This window comes from Artemia sp. Qi Xiang Cuo, chromosome 10 (assembly GCF_049724085.1).
Source record: "Artemia sp. Qi Xiang Cuo chromosome 10, ASM4972408v1, whole genome shotgun sequence".
Taxonomy (NCBI): domain Eukaryota; kingdom Metazoa; phylum Arthropoda; class Branchiopoda; order Anostraca; family Artemiidae; genus Artemia; species Artemia sp. Qi Xiang Cuo.
In genome coordinates, this window is record NC_142803.1 from 29,718,425 (window position 1) to 29,743,134 (window position 24,710).

Here is a 24,710-nt window from a genome sequence, read left to right on the forward strand (position 1 = left end):
TGAAAAAAACGCATTATAGCATACCTAGCCTATATAATTTACTAAATCTTATGAAGACTCTAAGTAAAGGTAAAGCAGTTGTAACTAAATTATAGCTAATAGTAATATAGTTTACAGAAAACTATGATTCAATGGGAACGCTTAAAATTTAGCCTATGACAAGGGTGAAACCCTGAATTCTTTGTCTATGTGATTATTTCTTGATGTATATGGAATCTAGATGAGAGTTTTTCACACTTTTATTTTGTAACGTCACTACTTCTACATTGTGTAGCCTCCTTTTATTTCTTAGTAACTACAAGAACAGACCTAGTCAATTCGGCCGCTATGACTTAGTAAACTCGTCCTTGTTATACATACATGAGTACATCTTACAAGGTAGTTTCTAAAGCTAATTTCTAATTAGTTTTGAATTACTTTATTATTCCTGGAGAAGAAACATTCGCTATAAATCACAAAAATTACAATTATGAAAGCAACTGAAATATAGCACATTTAAACATTGGTTGCACAAATATTTCACAAGAAGTTTCTTAATCGATACGTGTCCGTTTTATTACACATATATCCCAGCAAACATGAACCCCCACTCTTTCAAATGACGCAATTTTTACTTGAAATTCTAGTAAAGGTCTTATTTTATTCCAAGGACTCAAGTCCTACTTCACAGGGACTCATTGAGGAGGGAAGGGGACTAAGAAAATGTGCAAAAAATCGATATTATGATAAGTTTTTAGAAATATTCAAGCTATCTAGATGGAATTCCCCTGATTTGCTGGAGGGGTGCTGGACTTTTTTCAGAATATGACACAGTGAGACTACAGGGATCTCTTCAAAGCTATCTTTTTTTCAAAACACCAGAAGATATGTGAGGAATTTAAATTTTCACCAACAGCATATTTTTGCAAGTTCGTAAATAAATATTCGCTCTAGTTGCTTATATTTACTTTGAACTTCAATGAAATGAAACGTTCTTGATAGTGTGGTATTAATACAATTCATAAGAAGCTTGTTCAAGTATTTTATCAAAGAATTAAGAAAGCTTCGAAAGACAGTTCTGAGTTAAACGGACTTCACTTCTTTTTGGTTTTATATCTTTTTGAGGACCCAGATCCAGTCGAAGCAGTTGTTGATGTTGACTCTGCAGGAGAAGGAGGCTCAGTTCCAATAAAAAAGGAGATCGGGTCTTCTTGCTCCCAAGTGTCAACATCAATCTCTTTGATTGAGTCAACATCTTCAACGCCCATGGTTTGTCTTACTTCTTTCCTCTGGTCATCTGAATGCTGGGGACACCTTAAAGATTTCGTACATAGCCTGCCTGTATGCTCTGACACTACCCCACAAATTGCATTAAGTACATTTTTCCGTTCGTTTACAGGCAACTGTTCCCAGCTACCATCTTCAACTGAGTATGACAGGTCACTAGAGTTCTTAGACTTTTTCGGTCGTCGTGGGCTATTCACTTTTTCCTTTCTCTTTTTCTTTTTATCTGAAATCCATTCGTCATCGTCCATATCATCATCTGAGATAGCAAGTTCCATTTTCGTTGATGAAGCTATTCGTCGAGACGCTAATCTAGAACTATTTCTGCCCATTCCCATGCATTTTTCTAAATGTGGAGCAAACCTTGCTGCAGCCAGGTTTCTTTCACAATTTGGACAATTTATCTCTGAAATTTTTTTTAGAGGCAAAGATTGCCCAAAAACATCAAGCCCAGGCTGGTCAACAACTGCGCTGTCCGTTTCATCAGTTTCTCCATATTCAAGCTGAGCAATGCCAATTTTATGGGCTCTGTGTATCTCTAAAGCCACACCAAAAGTTACTTCATCCATAAGTTCGCCAAGAATCCAAGCAGAAGCCCAGTCAACAGATACTCCATCGGACAGCATACTTGTAGGTTAAAACCTAAAAAAAAGAAATTATTACACCGTCATATAGTTTAGAAACAATACCCTACTTAAGGATAGTTAATCACTATCCAGCGTATTTCCTTAGTTGTAAAAAAATTTGCAGGTAAAAGCTGTTATATCAAGAAACGTCTTTCCACAAACCTACACAAAAATGCTAAAGGCGACTTTCCGTGAATTTCTAAGACAAATTTCATAATAAAACAATGTTGGGAAAGTTACTGGTGGAATTTCCGAGCTAGACTAAAAAATTAGAAGCAAAAAGAATATTTATTTGACCAAAATAATCATGGAAAACATTTTTATTTTCTGTTTATTTCTTATACTCGTCATGAAGCTTCAAAAGGTATCTCAGTTCTTGAGGTTTCAATTTTTGGACTTCATAGCAAACATTATATTTACATGAATTGTTGGGAGCAATTTTATTTCCCGCACTCCACAGTAAAGAAAAAGTCCAACCATTGTTAGGAACTATTGGGACAACGGAAGGAGAACAACAGTAACGGATATCTAAAATATAAAATTTAAGGCTTTAGTGAGCCCAAAAATTAGAAAATACAGCACATATGGCATATATGCAAATAGGATCGGATTTGTGTCCTATTTCCTTCAAAAAGTTCAATTTTCGATTTAAGACAAACCAGTTCATTTTGATAAATCTCAGGGGGGAGGGGAATTCCCCAAACAAATTGTATGCCTACATGTTTGTATGTATTATACAAACATGTAGCCTAGTATGGAATTGTATGCATGTTTGTGTTTTTGTATGTATGTATGTATTGTTTGCATAATTGTATGGCTTCAAAATAACTGTCACCTTACATTGTGCATACTCTGAAATTAAAAAAATACATAGATACCCATATCTCCTTAAGATCCCTTTCCACATCACAAAATGTATCGTTTTCTACTATCAAACAGTTCGTGGTAACGAACTATAAGTAAGGAGCGACCCAGACCAATAATAACCGAAACTCTAAAAAACTGATAGCAATAGATATATCAGAAGAATCAGCTTATGTTGCTGATTTCAAATATATAAGTTTCATTAAGTTTAGTCTTACCCATGAAAGGCTACAGGTCTAAGAAACTTTGCCTGATTTTCAAAAAAGGGGGAAACGCTCCCTCAAACTCATAGAATCTCAATGAAAATGACACCATCAGATTCAGCGCATCAGGTAACTTTACTGTAGAAGTTTCAAGCTCCTATATCCAAAAACGTGGAACTTTGTATTTTTTGCCAGAAGAAAGATCGCGGATGTGTATTTGTTTGCTTTTTTTCCCTAGGGGTGATCGTATCGACCCAGGGGACCTAGAAGATCGGGAAAGGGCTCATTCGAAAGGAAATTAAAAGTTTCAGTGCCCTTTTCAAGTTACCAAAAAGATCGGAGGGTAACTAGGCCCTCCCACACCCCTTTTTTCTCAAAATCGTCCGATCAAAATTTTGAGATAGCTATTTTGTTCAGTATAGTTGAAAGGCCAAATATCTATGCCTTTAGAGCATTCATGACCCCCCCCCCCCACTGCCTTTAGGAAAAGGTCTTTAAGTTATAAAATTCGCCCATTGTTTACATATAGTATTTATTATAGGGAATTATGCATACATTTTGGGGAGGGAGGGGGATTTCTGCTGGGGAGATTTTCCACGGGGAGAATTTTCCATGGGGAGGGAACTTTCCAGGGGGAGATTTTTTCAGTGGAAATTTTATACTGGGAGATTTTCCAGAATTCCTATACAAAATCCTTATAATGTCTTATTTTCTCCTTACTGTCTGATTAGTATATGTGATATTAAGGGCAATTGTCCAAGGTAAATTTTCACCAAGATTGAACTGTCTAGAGGATATATCCGAGGGGAGGAGGAGTTTTTCCATGGAGGTGGAGCCAGATTTCCTGGCGCTATTTAGAAAAACGATCAGAAATTGAATGAAAAAAACAAGTTTTTTCAACTGAAAGCAAGGAGAAACATTAAAACTTAAAACAAACAGAAACTATTACATATATGAGGGAGGTTAACTCCTCCTCAACACCTTGCCCTTTACGTTAAATTCGAATTTTTTCCCAATTCTTTAAGAACGACTCCTGAAACACAAGGTTCGTTTAATTAGAACAATAAGAAGCTTTTTTTAAAAGTACTAAAAAACATTAGCGTAAAGAGCGAGGTGTTGAGGAGGAGCAACCCCCCTCATATACATAACAATTGCTGTTCGTTTTAAGCCCTTTATTTATAAGGATGGTTGGAACGGCCAATTATCATTTCAAAAGGCTGACCAAAGGAAATTAAATACGAAAACACATTGGTCTACTGAGGAAATACGAAAAATTCCATGCAGAGCACTAGGAAAAAATACGGTACTTTCTCTTTCTGTCCTTGTATATATTGTCCATTTATCTTATTCATATTACTCGAATTTTCAGCACTATCTTCATAGTCCGATTATCACTTTAACTGGTTTATCAGGTACTCCGTGATTGTTCAAATCTTTCATAAAGTCCTTCGATAAACAGAATCGAATTCCTTTCCAAATCAGTGAAATCAATGATTCATGTATATATTTTTTGTGACATTTCCCTGGACCCCCATAATTAGTCTAAGGATCAAAATAAGATCAGAGCAAGAGATAGCAAGTCGAAAGCTGTGTTGCTCTTCTCTGAGGTGAGTTTAAAGCTGCTCTTATGCTTTGTATTTCACTAGACACAGACGTTAAGTTGATGCCCCTGCAGTTGTAACAGTTTAGCACATCGTTCTTCTTGAAAAATTTTACCGGTATGCTCCTAGTGTAATCTTTTGGGACTGTTTTATTATTCCAGTCGACCATTAGTAGAGCAGTCCAAACAGTTATGCAGGCTCGAAGGGATGTCTTCAGCATCTCTGCGTTATCCAATTGACTCCAGATGCACGCCCATTTTTCAACTTTTTCACAGCTGTCGTCACTTCTTTGGTGCCAGGGTGGGGGATCAGCACTTACGTCAATTAGTAAGAAAGGTCAGATCGACTATGGGCCAGAAGCGACTAAATGATTTAGCATTAATGAGCATAGAACGCGAAGAATTAGAATCAATCAATTGGGACGAGATAATTAATTATTTGGCAGAGACTAAAGTAAGAAAAGTCTGATTTAAATAAATGGAAAATATTGTTAATGAATGAAAATTTTTTTTTAATTTGGCCTGAAAATTTTGAGAGACAGGGGGGGATAATCATGATTTTGCCCCAGGCACGAGAGAGGCCAGGACCGCCACGATTTTGTGGGCATTTACCTGTTATGTTAAATTTCAAGAGATGGTAAGGGTTTAGACCGGTACAATCGAATCCTGCCAGATAACCCCCTCCCCCTAGATTTTGGTAACTCATACCATCGGGCATAAATGCATAACTCATACCATAGCTAACAACTACTATTGACATCTAACGACTGCTCCTAATTGTGGTAATTCTCCTATCAAAACTGGGACTGCTGCTGTTACTACTTATCCTACTAATACTACTGTTACAGACATTACTACCATTATGAATTACTATCAACGCATACATAACCTTGAATTTGTCTATGACATTTTGTGTGACTTGTATGATCGCCTGAAAAGTGATAAGCTTAAGACTTAATTGAGACCAAAAACAACGCTATCAGCAAGCTATTTTCGACGCAGTACAATTTTTAAAGCCATTATCTGAACCGCATTATCCATCCCAAAATCCCTGACAAAATGAAGCCAAAAACTGTTCCATGATATCGACCGACCATGAAAACAATAATGTTTTACTGAAAAGCCAAGTTGAAAATATTACGCAATCTAATCGTGTCGACCTAGTTGTAAATCTAGACAATATCACCTCTGCTAAAAAATATAATGTGGTAATTAATTCTGACGTTCAGAACATTATTAGAAATGACGCCAATGATTATTCATCGGGCGTGTGTTTCAAATTTTTGACAGCAATTGTAAGTTAAATAACTGTAAATATTCTCATGTTTGAACATTATAAAAATTTTAGACATTGTACCAATCCTTCTTGTAAATATCCTTATGTTGATGCATTTAAAGAATATTCTGATAGATGATTTGGCTGCACTAAAACTCACGTTAAATTACAGTTTAGTACGCGTAAGAGGTCCTCAAGAAACTTTCAACCTACCAATATTCCTCTTTCGCCTGATTTGGGCAAAAATCTAAGTAAAAATTCTCTTTCATCCGTATCTTTTTCATTTTACCCCTGCAGCGGAAACCTTCCACCAGAATAAACACCCATCCTTGCGCCAGTGAAATTCTTCAAATTACCCCCCCCCCTCATTTAGTTCAGTGGTCTTACAAAAACAAATTCCTTTATAAATTACAGGGGCACGATTCAAAAAACAATCAAACCCCTATCATTTTTTTTGCGCCGCTCAGACCCTTCCCCTACTCTTTTTAACCACATTCCTCCCAGATATATTTCCTTTGCAACTCTGACTATTCCCTCGCTACCAACAAACTGCCAGCTTGTACGGACTGCTGCTTAGTTATTGTTGATTACAATTTCCGCTAGTGTCTGTCCATTTATATTCCTTTTTACTTGACCAAGATTTGGGAGATTTTACTTACTTCAGTTATCCAATAACTGATGTGACTAATTCTTCCCTGTTCCCTACAATGAAACCTATCACCCACAAACCCCCCCCCCTTTGGCATCCTCTGTCTTCTTTGGACAGAAATATCATCAGGTATCTTTTGTCCAGAGGATAATTTAATCCGAAAAGTTTCTCAATATCTCCTTTTCTTCTAAGGCCTGATCTAGTCTCCCAAAACAGTTATACTCCTCAAATTGACTCTAGCCGTTACCGTATCCCAAAAATGATGAAAGTGCTCCCCCAATACCCTGTTCTGACCACCTCCATCTTGTCCCGCTATCAATCTCACTAGACATATTGACCCCAACTGTGATTAAGATAAGCCGTTTTAAATTGCCTAAACTTTTGGGTGAATTTTTGCATTTGAAAACACTGAACATCCTAATTTTGAAAAACTTAATGAAATGGAGTCCCCTATTAAATATAATCGCAATTACCAAAGCGCGGGCTTGAAACTCCCTATTCACGTTTAGCTCGATCTCACGATCTCACGTTTCGCTCCCTTTGATCTCGAAAAATCGAGATAAAAATCTCGATCTCATTCGATCGTTCATTCGATTCATAATTAGAATAGTTCTCGATCTCGAAAAATCGAGATCGAGAAAAATCTCGATCTCACGTTTAGCTCCCTTTGATGAAACAATGTGATTGTGTATTCAACCTAAAGTCTTACCGTGTTCTTTTAACCTAATTGCCATGTGCTGTCTCTAAAAATTCACCTAGTCACGGAATTGCCGAGAAAATTTATTATCGGCAGAATTAAATTCCAGTGCTGCCATCGCAAACGAGTTAAAACTCGACTTTGCCTTTAACACTTTTAACTTAAAACACATTACAAAGGTCCCGAAAACCAAAGGCAGCACTACTTAGAATTTAATATGTAATGATCTATTAAATTTTTACAAGCAATTCTCTATTCTACCCCCTCTTGGGGGCAGTTACGATTTTAGCCAAATTTTATCTCCTGTTGCTAAAATTAAACAATCTTTTACAATTGCTGAGTCATTTATAGATCTCTAGCCAACTCGGGACTACAGTTTTGGCTCTTTAATTATCACTGAAAATTGGTACTCAGTGTATTAAACAATTCATGCTGACCCTAAGGTTTTATCCCAACAAGATCTACTAAGGAGCAGTTATGAATCGCATTTTTTGGAAAAAAATAGAAAGCGCTCTAATGGTAAAACTTATGCTAATGAAGCTTTTAAAAAACAATAAGAAAAAAGATAAATCTTTTGAAGCAAGGCTGTTTTGCAGAGGCTAATAATCTAAGAAAGTTCCTCAAGAAAAAAATGATGGGAAACCAGCTTTTCGGTATTATAAAACCAAAATTAAAGATCAATATACTATTAGCCCCAAGCAATTCCAGAGGAAAATTAAAGACATATGCAGAAAAGAAAACCCTTCTGAAATTAATTTTCATCTCCCTGAACCTCCTAATAAGATTACCAACAATTTGAACTGTATCTTGCTTCAATTATACTAAGTCTCCCCCTTTTCACTGGCCCAGATCCAACTATATTTCTCCTAATATCTACTTGCCTATTTTCTTCTCCCGATGTTATAAATAAAATCCAAAAGCTTAGAAAATCAACCACTTGTCTCCGGACATCCCAATTGATTTAATTAAAGCCTTATCAGATAAACTCTGTACCTTTAGCAAATATTTTCAACCGAATCACAAGATCTGGCAAATTTCCGAGTTGCTGGAAACATGGTTTTATAGCAACTGCCCCAAAGAAATCTAGTAATTTAAATTTTGCCAAAGTACGACGTTATTTTTTATTGACTCCAATTTTTACCAAAACTTTATAAAAGTTTCCTTTGTAACTGGCTCAAAGCTAAAATTACTCCACGCATTGACGTCCAGCAATTTGTTAATTTAAGCAAAACCTCCACAACCCTTTACCTTGTGTACTTGGTACATGATATTTTAAGTAGCCTAGAAAAACCAAACATCTGGCTGAACCTTGTCTTGGTTGATTTGCAAAAAGCTTTTGACTTAATTGACCTCAACTAGATTCTATGGAAATTTACTTATTACTGAAAAGTTCAAACTTGACTTTCTCTTAGCAAATATTGTAATATTGTCCCTCTCAAATAGATTGGAAGTGGTAAAATAGAAAAAAAATATTTTCTCTGACCCCCTCTCTATTCACTGTGTAATTTGTCAAGAAACTTTATTGGGACCGCCTTTATTCCTAGTAAGGGTTAAGGAAATTGTGAGTTTCCTAAAAGATGGAGATATGTGAATAACTATTTTATGCTTGAATTATGTCACCAAAATATTAAAAGTGATCCCCTCGAAATGTTAACCCATGACTGTGGGTTAAAATTGATGAAATATCATATGTCATATGTCAAATATCGTATAGTCATGAATTATCATGACTATACACTCCCTGAAATCTACCTTCCTTTTCCTAGATACTATCCCACCCAAAATACCATTGAAACAAGTCTAACTCCTTGGTGTCACAATATCTAATAATCTTGAGTGGAACATACATTTTTTCAAATATTGTTAAACAAGCAACCGCAAACTCCTTTTCGCTCGCTTAGCCTCCTCAGCAGTTCCAACTTACTCACCAATCTTTCCTATTACCGACAGGTTCCAAAAGAGCTTCATCTCCTTTATCATGGAACACTCAGATAATTTCATATATTTATCCTGGACCAAATGGGGCTTCTTTGTCTCTTTATTGGTTCCTATATTGCCAGAATAATTATTGCTGCTTTTTATGTTGACATTTTCTTTCCTCTTTCGCTGCTTCGTGATGCATTTTCAGTCCTATGTTCAGTTTTATTTTTCAAGCTTTGAATAATACTCTTTATTTTGGTTTTTGGCAGACTTTTTCCAAGTTATCAATTATTTCTTTTATAATTACATCTTTGGCCTGCATTATGATTGTGTTTCTGTCTTGACACTGTTTGACTTGAATTTGGAAATAGACTATCATTTTTTTTTCTCGCAGCTTTAGATAGTCATATATCAATATAGTATTATGTATCTATCTGCACCCCATTTCAATTTTTTGGCCATCAATTTTGTAATGTTTACTTTACTAATTTTTCGATAAATTATTTTTATAAGTTACATTTTATTAGTCTTTTTTATTTTCTTAGTGACCATTTTTATGTACCTCACTTGCTCTCATTAATTTTTAACATTTATCTATTGTTTTTGTGGTTTCGGTTTTGTTTTTTGTTTTGTTTCAATTGAAAAAAGAAGCGAATTGGTCTCTATTAGAGCTTGTGATAGCCTTTTGGAAATAATATTTTCTTATCCTAAAACCAGTGCTCCTGCCGCAAGGAAAATGGTGACAAGTGTTGCAGCTACTACTGCAACTTTGACTGTGATTTTGATTATGAGTATTGCTACAATTTAAAGGTATTTTACTACTATTACTATTGATACTAACTCTGCAGTTGCATAATACTACAACTACTACTACTAGCTTCAGCTACTACCATTAATACTATTACTGGCTTTACTAACCAAGGTATTTGTGGAATTTTAGCTCTATGAATTGTGTTGGGACTACTAGTTAATGCTACTACTTTGAGTACCATTACGCATATTAACACTATTTATACATTATAAAATGTATTGTTTATAAAACTAACGGAAATTAAACATGAAAAACTGAGTTTGTCAACGAAAACTAAGGGGTAATGACAAACCTCCAGAAGGACCAGAAATTAACTTTTGTAAGCGGTCAATCTTAAATGCTCAAAATTATTACAAATAATTAGATCAAACCTAAAACAAACAGAAATTATAATGAATAATGAGTAAAATTTAAAAATATTATTTCAAATATGACTGAAGATGAAGCCTCTTGAAGCGTCAAAAGGGTAAAGTGTCATTTGTGCTTTACTCCCACTTCCACATTGATCTGAATGAGCTCTTGCAAAATTTTGGCCTAAAATATGCCTCTTCAGGTTTTAGGCACCTGTTCCCCATGAAAAAGATGAGCTAAACTCCCCCAATAGTAGGTGTGCAACTGCAAAATTTTGTGTAACCTTCAGTCAAGCTGCATACATATTCTATGTAATATTTATTTAATTTTTATGGATTGCATAGATGTTCATTGATGAATATGCATCGTGTGGCAGTATGGCCACACGGTGGCCATACTGAAATTGGAAAGCTATGTACAGATTTATTTTTTTGCAGTTCTGAACAAATCTATTATCACTAAATTTCGACTAAATAGTCGTTGATTTGACCAATCCCTCTACCAATATTTTATAACCATTGGTTTAATAATCTACCTTGGAGAAAAAAAGTCAAAGAAACACCTATGAACAACATTGTCAAGCAAAGCTCTTGGAGAAGAAATCCATTTTGATGGCTCCAGTCTTTTGAATCGAGCAATTCTTTTAATTGTACTCAAGTTTAAGTGGGAAATCAGTTCATATCTCTTCCATTTATAATCTAAACTGAGTCCAAAATTATGCACAGTGAATTTCACCTTACCCAGGTGTTGACTTTAAATTTACACAATGGATGGCTTCAAGAGGTTCAGGCGGTAGGGATGGTTTGAGAAGTGAATGGAACCTGGGCTTTGATGAAAGAACACATGTAGCAAGTTGAGTTGATGGGATAGCATCATCACTTTTACTAAAAAATCTTTCTGAAGATACTAGATTTTTGCTCATCATTTCTAAAGGTTTATTCTCAACTATTATGCCTTATTTCACATCTTATATCACATTACTTGATTTACTTATGAAATTATGGATTCTTTTTTCATTAGATTAAAAAAAAAACAAGTTTTAACTGAAAGCAAGGAGTAACATCATAACTAGAAACAAGTAGAAATTATTCTGTAAATGAGGGAGTTGCCTCCTCAATGCCCCAATTGTTACCCTAAAGTTTTCCCATGACCCTTGTGTTTTAACAGTCATTCTTAAAGCACTGGGACAAAAAATTCTAACTTTAACATAAAGAGGAAGGGATTGAGGAGAGGGCAACCCCCGTCATATATAGAAAAATTTCTGTCTGTTTTAAGTTTTAATGTAGCTCCTTACTTCTAGTTAATAAAACTTTTTTTAATGTGATTTCTGGTCTTTTTTCTAATCAGGCCAGGAAATCCCTCCCCATCTGTGGAAAATTACCTGTCCCCCCCCCTCAAAAAAACAAAATCCACATATTTCCCAGTAATAAATACTATGTATAAACAATGAGCAAATTCAATAACTTAGTCATTTGCAAAGGGGCTGTGGGGGGTCATGTCATTCCCAAAGGCATATTTATTGGACCTTTCAACTATGCTGAACAAAATGGCTATCTCCAAATCTTGATTCGATGTAATAGGGGGGGGCATGGGAGGGGGGCTAGTTGAACCCCAAATCTCTTTGGTCACTCAAAAAGGGCACTAGAACTTTTAATTTCAGTTTGAATGTGCCCTATCCTGATCTCCAAGGACCATTAGTTTGATATGATCATTCATGGAAAAAAAACAAATAAACATGTATCTGTGATCTTTCTTCTGGCAAAATATATAAAATCACACATTTCTGTAGATAGGGGCTTGAAACCTATAGAAAGGGTTCTCTAATACACTGATTCAAATGATGTGATTTTCATTAAGGTTCCTTGATTCTTGGGGGTGTTTCTCATCTTCTTGAAAAATCATGTCAATTTTCTCAGGCTTGTAGCTTTTGATGGGTAACATTAAACTTAATGAATTTTATATATTTGGAATTAGCAAAAAAAAAGGCTAATTCTTTTAATTTTGGAGTTTTACTAACAAACTGTTTGACAGTTGACAAATTTATTTAAGAGCTGAAATTCTGCCAAGATTGCCCCTTTTCTCTCCTACAGACTAGTTCAAAAGCTGCTGGAAAACTATACCTGTTTACATAGATAATTTTTTTAAATGTATTTCTGGTCTTTCTTTTATTATCTGACAATTCAAACAGCACAGCTAATAGGTTTCTTTGCTAGATAATGAATTTCTAACATCACAGTCTTACCTATCAAGTTTATCCATAGAGCTATAACCCTTTTAAAGCCTGTCTGAAGAAGCTAGGCCATTAATTTCCACAAGCCATTCAGCTCAATATGAATTGATAATGCGAACACTTTTTTAAGGTTTAGGAGAACTGAAATTGGTATACAAAAAAAGAGGATCTCATCTCAGTCTATTTAACTTTAACATGGAATATACAATAGATTTTAAAGTCATGCCAGAGTCAGTTGTAAAAATTTTACAGCATTTTTCAAAGTAGGGAATCCACTCAAAGTAGGGAAAGTTGGAAATCCGCTGCACATGGATTTCATCTCTCCCAAGTGCTGAATTTGCATTCACAAAATGAATGGCTTCAAAAATTTTAGACAAAGGTTTTAGAAGTGAATCTTTAAACCTGGCTTTGTTGGAGAGAACACCTGCAGTAGGATGAGTTGACAGGATACTATCACTACTTTTACTAGGAATACCTGTCAAGATTCTAGTTTTTTGTTCACCTGGTTCTAATGGCTTATTCGCAATCGCTAAAACATGTTTCCAATGATCCAGGTGTTTAATACAATCCATTTAGTTTACTTGTAAAATGTTGGATTCTTTTAGAAGCAATTGGAAAATTTATTAGAAAACTAAAATTCTGCCAAGATTACCTCTTTAATCTCCTACAGACTAATTTAAACTTGGGTGAAGCCTGTTCAAAAGTAAAGCTGTTCATGTGGAAGGATTTTTTGAAATGATTTCTGGCATTTACTACTTTCAAACATTATGTGAACAACCACTTCTTCCCAGCAAAAAATAACCTATTTGATGTGAGTAAGACATTACTTTTAAGTTGCCAGATACTTTTCGTCTTCTGAGAATTTCCACTCCTGCTATGACACAGTGCTCTGCGAAACGCAACTTAGCAAGGTCTCAACATATATTAATTCCAAGCTCTGGTGGAATTTTGCACTGGGATAGAGGATTCATTGAAGCTAAGTAGCTTTTAAGATTTTCAACTGAGGATTGCACATTGATAACTGAAAGTTTTAGTGCTAGAATTACTGGCAGAAAATTGTGTTAGCTAAAATGGTTTCTTTCTTCTGAACAGGATGGTAGATTGTTGATCTTCTAAAGACTGTTTTGTGGGATTTATGATTAGTTTTTTAACCTTGGAGCACCTAGGTGATGCTATGTTGCTTGTTTATGGCTAGTAATAGGTTTGTTATAAGACCTAGAGCATGAATTAGGTTGAAGATTGCTGACCTGACTTGGATACCAAGGATTACGTTACCTTAAATACCTAAGATCATATTTGATTGGGGTGCAGGAGGTGCGTGCGTAGCTGTGTTGGCCTCAGGCGGCTTGGTGTTGCGGTGAGTTGTTAGTAGTAGTAGTAGTAAGGTGGTGTTGACCTTCTGTAGAAAATTTGTCTGGAAATGTGGCAAGGTTATAATCTGGTATCCCAGTTATGCCTCCATTCTGCATTAGACCAGTCTTGATTGAATCCTTCATTGAAAGCTTCTTAGATTTGGGACTGAATAGTCACTTTGAAGAGGTTCTCTTAGTGAACACCAGCATGGCTTGAGAAGAACTGCTGGTGCTCTTGCTTGAACCAATAGGGGATCTATAGTTTCTTGAAGTAACCTCTTATGGTATTTAAGAACAACGGGGAAAAAACCTGACTGAAGAAGTCATTTTATAGCAATTTGCAAAGTTGTTATTACATTTCGTGTTTTCCTATAATTTAAAAAACATTTGGAGTTTGAGTGACAGCTGAGGACATGTTTTGGATGGGTTGATTTGTATAGAATCATTGCTATATTGCCTAGCCTCAAAAGATTACAGGTGGGTTTTCTTCTTGAGCTAATTTGAGGATTCTTGTACTTTTCAAGAGCCTGGGACACACTTTCTCCCCTAGATATTCATGATTCCCTCCAGAATTGGCATGTTTGGGGGTATATTTCACATGGTTGATGAATATGCTTTAGAGTAGATGTTGCATTTTATAGTTTAAATTTTGCCATAAGAGGATATGCAACTGAAGCTGAGACACTTTGTATATTAAGACTTCTATGCTTTATTTTGGCAAAAAAGGAACATTGGTGAGAAACTGCTTCAATAATAAATTCAACACTTTACTAGATGTGGATCCAGAGTCATCAGGTTTATACAGCCTGTGATTACACAGATAAGTTCACATTTATTGTTGATCACGCTCTCCTTAAGCTCCTTGGGGGGAAGAATTTGTAGGGGTACATTGTAAACTAAATGTTTGCAAAATTTTGAATGTCGATTTTCACTTTTCAGCTTTGACCAGGAAGCTTCCAAGGGATTTTATTTGCAGGACCCTATTCATACCTGCTTTAATTTATAATAAAAATTCTATAGACTGCAATTTTTTAAATAATGGCAGTAAAGTGCATTTAAGGTACTCTAAAATATTATTTCTTATGTCCACAATGTCTTTTGGGTTGAATCTGCCCCTTCAAAACTAAGACAAAGGCAACAATAGGCTTGCCTTTATGCATGGCTTTATCATGAATGACAGGGCTGGCTGATAGTCTCTTTTTCTTAAGTTTATGTTGAACTTATGAAAGCTGGCTAAGTCAATTTGGATTGGGACTGGGGTGATTTCTCAAATTTCAATCATATTGTAATCTGGATTCTTATCAGAAAAACCCTTCTGAGGAGGGATTGGGGATAAATTTTTTCTATATTGGCCCTTTGTCATCCCTCCTAGGGGAGTTATTAGGCTGATCTTTTGACATCCAAATGATGGAAAGGAACTTGAACCATAAATACGGAGATGATTGAAGCAGAGCCAAAATGATTAAAATAGAGGAAAGCAGAAAAGAGAAGCTACAACTTTGATGTCATTAGATATAATGTAAAGTTTTTAGCCTTCTTTAGTTTTTTTTTCTCCTGATTTGAAACTACATTTGAATTTCCCTAGTTGTTTCAAAATTTTTAATTAGCTGTTTAAATTTTACCCTTAAACTTAGCATAAGAATGTTTTTCTTGCAGAAAATGCTTCCAGTTTTGATATCAAAAACACAAACTTCGTTTCATGGTTGAGCCAGATGATGATTTGTGATTGTCACATTTGCAGGACAAAATTAAGCCAACACAAACTTATCATTTGAATCTAGATTAAAACAAGACTGTCTTGTACATCTAGGTGGTGTATCCACGGATAGTTTTGCTAATCTTATTGTTGCAGTTAGGTCCACTTGGATAAGAAAGGGTTATGATTTTTTTTTTTATGGGCAGCAACAAAAGGAGAAAAACTATTAATAATAAGATTGGCAAGGACATAAGTAACCAATTTTTAGCTATATGCAGAGGAAAAAGCTCCGTAACAGAAATTTTTCACACAATGAGAAATCATTTTTGGCTAAACCAGTAAAAACCTTGATGAAAAAGAAATAGTAAAATGAAATGAATAAGGATTGCAATAGTTTTTGATGATTTAACATCAGACCAGGATCTGGGGCCTAAGAAGATTATGAAATTGGCAGTGTTTGAGAGCAAATAAATGGATTTACATCTGAATTCAAACATATAAAATATACGAAGAAGCTTTTGTTAAGGCTGAAAAACTACAACAATATGTTTCTTGGCAAAAGTAAAGCACAAACTACAAAGAAATACTTTAGGGTCCTCTCACTTCCATGAAGCACTTGTCTGCAACATACATATATAGCCCTAGGCTACATACAAAATTTCGCTGATTTTGTGAGTTTGCATTATTGTTTGGAATTAGTTAAGATCATCAGCCGATTTAAAGAAGACACTAAAAAAAAAAAAAAAAAAAAAAAAAAAAAAAAAAACCTGAAAACTGCTTTTAAAAATTGCAAATACTTATTTCATTCCCAGTTGTATTGTACCTCAATGTCACCCCTTAACAGATAAATAAACAGCCTAGTTGGTGTAACCCTATTACCATTAGCCTATATTTAATAATAGTTTTATGCTACTTTTTTATTTATTTCCACTTCTGGTGTTACCCTAGAATTTGGGCTATTGAGAATGAAGCATGTTAAAAAAACAAGTCTTACTTTATAATATGCACACAAATTGCTAGTTAACACATTCTGACGGTGACTCTACTATACTTTACCCCCCCCCCCCCCCCAATGCACAATTTTGAATAAATATTCAAAATGAAATTGAATCAATACTGACAAAACAGAAAAACACATAGAAATTAGATTGTTTGGGGTATATATTTGCATATTAGGGGAAGGGGATAAAATATAGGCTAGTGGAAGTGGCTTCAAAATGTCTTAATTATTCCTCAATTCCTCTGCATATTCTGATGTAAGAATTACTTTCTTGACCTGTTTCCTCCTCAATAGCCTGCAATTCTAGGTTGATTGGACAATATATTTGGTAAGATTCTACTTTAGCTACTTCTGGTTATCTTGGAAAGGGGTTAGGTTAGGAAAATGAAACTTTCAGGTAGGGGTCTACAGACTAAAGTATGTCCTGGGAAGGTATTTTGAAGTACCCACCTCCACTCCTTCTCTCTCTAGAGGATCCTGAGATTTGCCTACATGACAGGTTTGCCTACATGACCTATTGAAATTTTGACAAAACAAATTTTATCTTAATTTTCAGTTATCAGTTTCTTTTTCTGTGGCTTAAGTTCTGAAAATGCAATTTCTGTTATTTGAGTAGAATTTTAAGCCATATCAATTTTTTTTCAAAATTTAGGAAATGTAGAATTCTTTGATTCAGTGGTTAAATTTAGACCCAAGTACCTATAATAAAATCATAAAAAGCACAAGCAAGCAATATAAGCAAAAGCATACACAAGCAAGCACAAGCAAATATAATAGATAATGCTACACCTCCCTTCTTCACACTTAACAAGGTCTATATATCAAGCCATGTTATTGGCATAATCTCTCTGCCACCACAGGTCCAGGGCAAGTTCACAGACGCAGAAGGGAGTGGTATAACTTCCACACGTACACAGGGGTCCGCGTGGCATAGGGAGGCAGGTCTGACGTTTGGTGATGAGTATGGCGAAAGTGGCGCCTTGTTTTCGTGTCGAGTTGCCAGGTTGCCCGGTGATGTAGGGGAAGGGAAACGGCGTCGAGAGATATGGGTTCTGTTTCTTTGCAGCCTAGATCCGTCAGCAGTTTCAACTACTTAGGATCTAGGATTTTCATGATGGGAAATGATTTTGGCTTTCATCCAAGAGCTATTTGCCATTTTCTGGACAAAGACTTTGTCACCTGTCAAGAGTTCTGGGAGTGGCTTTGCTGATTTGTCATAGTAACATTTCTGCCTATTCTGTTAAACCAACCTGTGTTGCATGAAATCTTTTGTTGGGATGACTCTGGGTTTTAACCATTGGTATGTTGATGGTAAGATTGACTAGAGCTGACAACTCATTAGAAGCTGGGCCAGTGAAGCATACAATCAAGTGGGCTATTCCTATATTTCAAAAGAGCAATATGAGGGTTGGCTTTAGCTTTTTTTGCTGTAGTGAGTATTTTCTTGCAGATTTGGACAGACTTTTCTACAATCCTGTTGGATCTTGGGTATTTGGGGCTATATATTTTCAGGCTGATTGCCTAGGACTGAGCAAAATCTTTGAATTCCTGGGAGAACAGTTGTGGACCATTGTCAGAATATATGAGCTGGGGGATCCCAAAACGTGAAAAACTGGTTTTCATCTTTTCTATAATGGTGGACAAAGTTTGGCTTGGCAGTTTTTCAACTTCAAAAACCTGCTATAATAATCATTGATTATGAGGTAGCACACTCTATTCCATTTGAATAGGTCAATCCCAAGGTGCATGGGAGTGATGGTATATGGCTGCTTCTTAGCAATTCCTTCTGGTTATTGGCAACAAACTTCAAACATATTTTGCAATTCTGGACAAACCACTCTATATCTGCATTCATCTTTGGCCAGTATATGATCATTCTTGTGTGCATTTTAGTTTTGTCTATTCCCAGGTGAGCCTGGTGGAGTTGGTGTAGAATGTTAGTTCTCAGCGTGTGAGGTATGATGATCTGCTGACCTTTCAATAGCAGACTATTGTGGATGCTCAGTTTGTGCTGGATATTCCACAAGGCCAAAACCTCCATCAAGCATGACTGACGTTTTGAAGGCCAGCCATTACATACAAGGGATGCAAGTGTTGCTAGTAGGGCATCTTGGCGTGTCTCATGCCAGATTTCCTCAAGTTTAGAGTCACTCATTGGTAAGGATTTCATCACTGCATGAACATAAACTTCAATGTTGTTCTGTAATTGAGTGTCTGTGTCAGGTAAGTGAAGATATGATAGTGCATCTGGCATTGGTATTTCTGCTCCAGGGCTGTATCAGACATAGAGCTAAGTTGTAAGGGCTTCTAAGTCATAGGGCTGAATCTGTATCATCATTTGCTGGAGCCGGGCAGGTGCATCATGGACTGGGTGTGACAGGATAGTCTCTAGTGGGCAATGGTCAGTTGTAACAAAGACTTTGCAACCATAGATGTAGCAGTGGATGTATTTGCATCCAAAAACAATGGCATACAGCTCTTTCTTTATCTGTGAATAGTTCTGCTCTGTCTTGCTTAGTACCCCTGAAGCAAAACCAAAGATTTTACCTTTCAAGGATAGTTCAGCTCCCAGCCCATGTTTTGATGCATTGACCTTAAGGTCCAGTGTTTTGCAACCATGTTCAAAAAAAGATAAGCTGTCTGATATATACCTTTTTATTTCTTCCATCAATGATTTGTGGACAGCTTCCCACTTGAATTCTGTGGCTTGTCAGGTCTCCCAATGGCTTGTTCTTTGAAGATAGATTGGGTATGTATTTTGATAGAAAATTCAACATTCCAAGTAACATCTGAAGCTCCTCTTTTGACTTGGAATTCAGCATATCCTTTATTGCTTTTATTTTTTCAGGATCAGACTTTATTCCCTCTTTACTGATGATGTGTCTGAAGTATTTGACCTGATCTTTGTTGCAAATTCACATTTGTCTTTGTTAAATTGAATTCTGGTTTCTTTTGCTCTGTTGAGAACTGACGCAAGCCTTTTGTCATGCTCTCTACAGGATTTTCTGTAAACTAATATGTCCTCCATAAGTATTCTGATGCCTTTGAGCCCTTCAAATGCTTCTTCCATTTTCCTCTGGAACTCATCTTGCACCAACACAAGGCCAAAGGGATATCTCTTCCACCTATACCATCGAAATATTGTGATGAAAGTTATTAGGTAAGAAGATAGACTAGAGAGTGGTAGTATCCAATAACCTGAGCAAGTAACTAATTTTCTGAACACAACTGCTCCATCTATCTTGGCAACAGCATCCTTGAAGGTTGGGATAGGGTAGTGTGGACGTTTTATGGCCTTATTAAGGTCCACAGGGTTGATCATAATCTGACAGTTCCATCCTTTTCCTCAAAATGGCATTTATCCAATCTATTGGTTCACTAACCTTTTCAATGATGTCAAGGGATTCCAACCTGTCTAGTTTGTTTTTTAGCTTCTCTTTTGCTGCTAATGCTACTTTTCTAGCTGGGTGTACAGTTGGGGTTGCATTGTCCTTCAAAAGTATCTTGCATTCTGTTTCAACTTTCCCTAAGCCCTTAAACACATTAACATTTTCAGCTTCTGGAGATTATTCAATGTTCAAAACAAGCTTGATCAGATTCAGATATTTGCTTGTATTGAGGCTAATTATGGGTGTGGTATTTGATTTGACTACATATAATACATGCAATTGTATAGGTCCATTTTTGCAGCTGCATACCCCAAGGTAGGGTATGGCTGAGCCACAGTAGCTAGTGAATCATTGAGTTGCTTTGGTTAGCTTTGGCTTTTCTGACAGTTTACTTAAGTATTGAGATGGGATTATGTTGACCTGACCACCAGAGTCAACCTTGAATTTGATCTTCAGCTCTCTACTGACAGATATTTCTGCAAAAACTTCATCACTGCTGGAGTCTTTTCCAATTGCATATAGAAATACCTTGGTTCCTTCCTGATTTTGCACTTCAATAGTGAAACTAGGGCTCTCTGTTGCACTATTGCCAACAGCATTCACTGCCTTGCTTCTGCAGACTTTGGCAAAGTGGTTACTCTTTTTGCATTTTGAGCATGTTTCCCTTTAGAAGGGCATATGTGTTGGAGAGAGTATGTGCCACCACAAAAGTAGCACTCTGCTTTCTTATGAGGCATAAAGTATTTTTTTTTGGAATGGCATCCACTTCTTGCTTGATTTCTTTCTGTTCAAATGTTTTGAGTTGTGCTTGGGTTGACTCATGTGCACAACAAATTGTGACAGCTTGGGTAAGTGTGAGACTGTCACCAATTCCCAAGAGTTTCTCATGCAGTCTTGGATTTGTCACTCCACATACTATTTTGTCTCTCACCATCTCACTTTCATCAGTATATCCACATGGTTTGACTAGAATTTTTAGTTCTGTTATGCATTTCTCAACATTTTCAGTGACTCTTTGGTCTTGCTTTTGGAAGACATAGCATGAGAACACTTGGTTTTGTTAGGGGCAGCATACTCTCTAAACTTTTTCATATACACCTTCAATTTGTCTTTATCTGCTTCTGTGAGCTCAAATGTGCTGAATATCTCTCACCCTTGATTACCAACCCATATGAGAAGGTAGGCACATAGCACTTTCTCTGACTTTTCAGCAAGAGGACCTTTGCACATCAGTGTTGCATGACTCTCAAACCTGGTCCATTCAGAAGCAAGATCATTGGTGTTCCAGTTGATTGATGGTTAACTTATATCCATGACTTTTGACACCATGTAGAATTCTTTAATTTAGACCCAAGTACCTATAATAAAATCATAATAAGCACAAGCAAGCAATTTAAGCAAAAGCATACACATTCAATCCACAAGCAAGCTTAAGCAGATATAATAGATAATGCTATAGGAAATGTATTTGTATATCTTTAAAACCCTAAAAACTGGGATTGAAAACAATTTTTTTGTACTTCATTTAAGCAGAAGATCTATTTTATAAGGCTTCAATTTTATAACATGGATTTTTAAAGGTCATCAAAGGTCAGGGCCCTCTAGAAGGAGAAGGAGTGGAGGTAGGTACTTCAAAATACCTTCCCAAGACATACTTTAGCCTATAGACCCATCCCTGAAAGTATCATTTTCCTAACCTAACCCCTTTCCAAGTTAGCCAAAAGTAGATAAAGTAGAATTTTACTGAGAATTCTTTAGGGTTTCCTTCAAGTTAAGTAGACTTCAAAATTCTTCAGGATTTCCTTTAAATGGACGGTAAAATACATCCTAGCCTACACATATCTATTATCCTACTGACATAGATACAAGGTGAATACACTACTAAACGCCTTTTATTATGCTCTTTCCTTAGATGTAATAACCGTTTCCCTAGCAAGTGTACCCCCCCCCTCTGATGGTCAGGGGGCTGCTCAGCTGGGATTACAAGGCTATAGCCTTTTCAAAACAAACATTTAAATAAGAACACATATTTTTAACCTTCATCTAATTTTTTATTTCTACCAAAATTTTCATCCCACTTGTTCAAGCTTAGACATCAATTCAATAGGGCCTAATTAAATTTCAAAAGCCTCACGTATTTTATTTTTGAATTTCTTTCTGCTCTTGTCTTGTCACAGCAAGGCCGCTATGCTTTCCGGAGCCGTCGTGTCAAAATACAGAGAAAGATGACATTTTTAGCGTTTCCTTAAAAAACTTGTAGGTGACATGTGCCGCTTGGGAAGGCATCATAACATCTAACCGTCAGGAGCAATAACGTCAGGAGTGCTACAAAATCCGTCATTACATCGACCAAAAAATCCGTCAATACCACTAACCGTCATAACATCTAAAATTTTAAAACTTTTGTTTTTTGGGGTTTAGGGGGAAAAAGGTACCTAGGTTAGGTTAGGTTACGTGTTTAATTTATGCTATGCCTTATCCCCACCCCCGTGATGTGCAAATATATTGCCAAAATTTTTTTCTAAACTATTATATACTTTATTACTATGATATAAACTTATAAATTTCATTAGATGTTATGACGGTTAATGGTTCTGACGGATTTTCCTTTTAGATTTTATGACGTTTAGTGCTTGTGACGGTTAGTCGAAATAGTAGCACCCCATGCCGCTTTACGGCGCTCGTAGTTTCATTCCTTGCGGAACAATTACAAGCAGGGTTGCCATCTGTGACACTTTTGACACTTTTTAAAGTGGCACTTTTCGGGAAACGTGACACTATTCTGACACTTTTTAGTAAAAGTGTTATTTTTTTCAAAGTAGCAATTTTTTACCAAAAAGAATTAAAAAAAAAACAGAAAGAAAATTTTCAATGTATAAGCATCAATATCCCTTTTTCTTTCATTTTTCCATCTCTCTATTTTCAGATTCAGAAACCCTCTATTGCTATGTTTATGCTCCTTCATATTCATAAATCTTATGCTTCATCATCATCACGTTGATCATAAATAACAGCCATTTTGGAAACCTGCTGAGTATTGTTGTCCCTTTTATCCATTTTCTCAAAGGAAAAAAAAAGCTCGGACGGCTTTTTCTCTTTTCATTTTTCTTTCCTTTTTCGCGCTATGAGCAAAGACTACTTAGAACAAAAAAGAGAAATAAGCACTCTGTGGGACGAATTCCCATTTTATACGGTAAGCACCATTTGCGCTTTAGCGGGCTTTAATGGGAGGGCTGGAAAGTTGACAAGAGTAAAAGTGTCTCGCAAAGCAAAGAATCCGCACCGCTTAAGTAAAATCAATATTATTTTTCGGTAGTCTATGGATGGTATTAGAGCCGACTTCTCATGTTTGAAAAATAAAAGATGTCAAAAACTGCGCGGAGGTGATCCCAAGCGGATTGGCCAATATTTTCAATTTTAAAAGGTTGTTGGTACCAGCGCGAGCGATGCGAAGCATCGCCAGCGGTAAATTTTTGGAAAATGACACTTTTTATACGAAAGTAACACTGTTTTGCCACCCAAATGGCGCCAAAATAAACCCTGCTGAGTGGCAACCCTGATTACGAGGACATCTAATAATATAGCTATCATTATAGAAGTGATCACGCTCTCTTTCATTTTCAGCACACAAATATTCAGTTATAAAACTTATAGTTATTAATATTCAGTTATCAATTGAGTTATAAAAGAAAAAAGATCACAAATCTGATTCAAAACTTACAAAATCAGAGCACACATTTAATTAATTGAAACCGAAATATATCAATTTTGTTCAAATAGATCACAGTAAGTATTCAAAGTATCACATTATGGAAATAACTTACTGCCAGCTACGATCTCTACTTTATTTTATTAAAGATGAAATTTAAAAAACTAAAAAATGATTATAAATGTTAGACTATTTATTTCAAAACTGCACCCCTAAAATTCCTTCGCTAAGCCGAATACCCCCTCAACTCTCCTTCTCCAAGACCAACTGTGCAGAAATGGGTGTTGGAAACTGGTAAAAAACACAAGCCTAAATGCGTTTTAAAGATGTCTGAAAATGCTGATGATTCTGTTCCGAATTTTCTCCCGTTACTCTAATAAGGCAAAATCAAGTCTCTTTGTTGAAATAGACCATCATAAACATAAGCTAAAGCTGAGACTAGACCATTAATTGGATCATGTTTGTTAGTTAATATGATCAAAGTTCAGCTGCTTTTGCTGTTAAGATTGTCTTTAATTTCTGTTATAGTTTTATTATAAGAAGACATGGATGGGAATCAAATCTCTTTTCAACACCTTCTTCTTCTTGTTCCATTTTCTGTTGTTTTTTAAGGTTGTTTCTCAGCCAAAAAAAGAAAGTAAGGAGCTCTGCCCTTTATTGGTTTTATTAGCCTGTGTCATAATCAAATAAAATTGATACAAATTATATCTTTAATAACGTTATAAAACACATCAAGGTTGAGAGCTGGACAAAGCTGATTTTTACAGAACTGGTTAAGGAACCGAAAATATGGCCATCTTACATCCCTGAACCTAAGGACGCGCTTATTCTGAATTAATAATTTATAGAATATGTAGCAGCCCAGCTGTCCCCATCCTGGGACCACATGTGCATGTGCTTTTAGTCTTGAATAGGACATTTTTCTTAAAGTGGTAACGAAGAAAAGTTTCTATTTAGCAAAGACGTTACTCATTTAAATTCAAAAACATTACAGAATACACAAATAAACAATGAACACGCATCAGACAAACATAAATTAAGTTGTGGAATCAACTTTTACTAAGACTGTCAGCA

The 24,710-nt window shown here is 35.9% G+C and overlaps 1 protein-coding gene across 1 annotated transcript; it reads right to left on the reverse strand.

Annotated features, from left to right (window-relative positions):
- Positions 1–386: 386 nt before the first annotated feature.
- Sgf11 (SAGA associated factor 11kDa) lies at positions 387–22,188 on the reverse strand. Its single transcript, XM_089095340.1, has 2 exons — positions 22,062–22,188; positions 387–1,905 (listed from the first exon to the last, which is right to left on the reverse strand). The coding sequence occupies exon 2, from the start codon at positions 1,887–1,889 to the stop codon at positions 1,074–1,076; it is 816 nt and encodes a 271-aa protein (XP_088951466.1). The 5' UTR covers positions 1,890–1,905; positions 22,062–22,188; the 3' UTR covers positions 387–1,073.
- Positions 22,189–24,710: the final 2,522 nt, after the last annotated feature.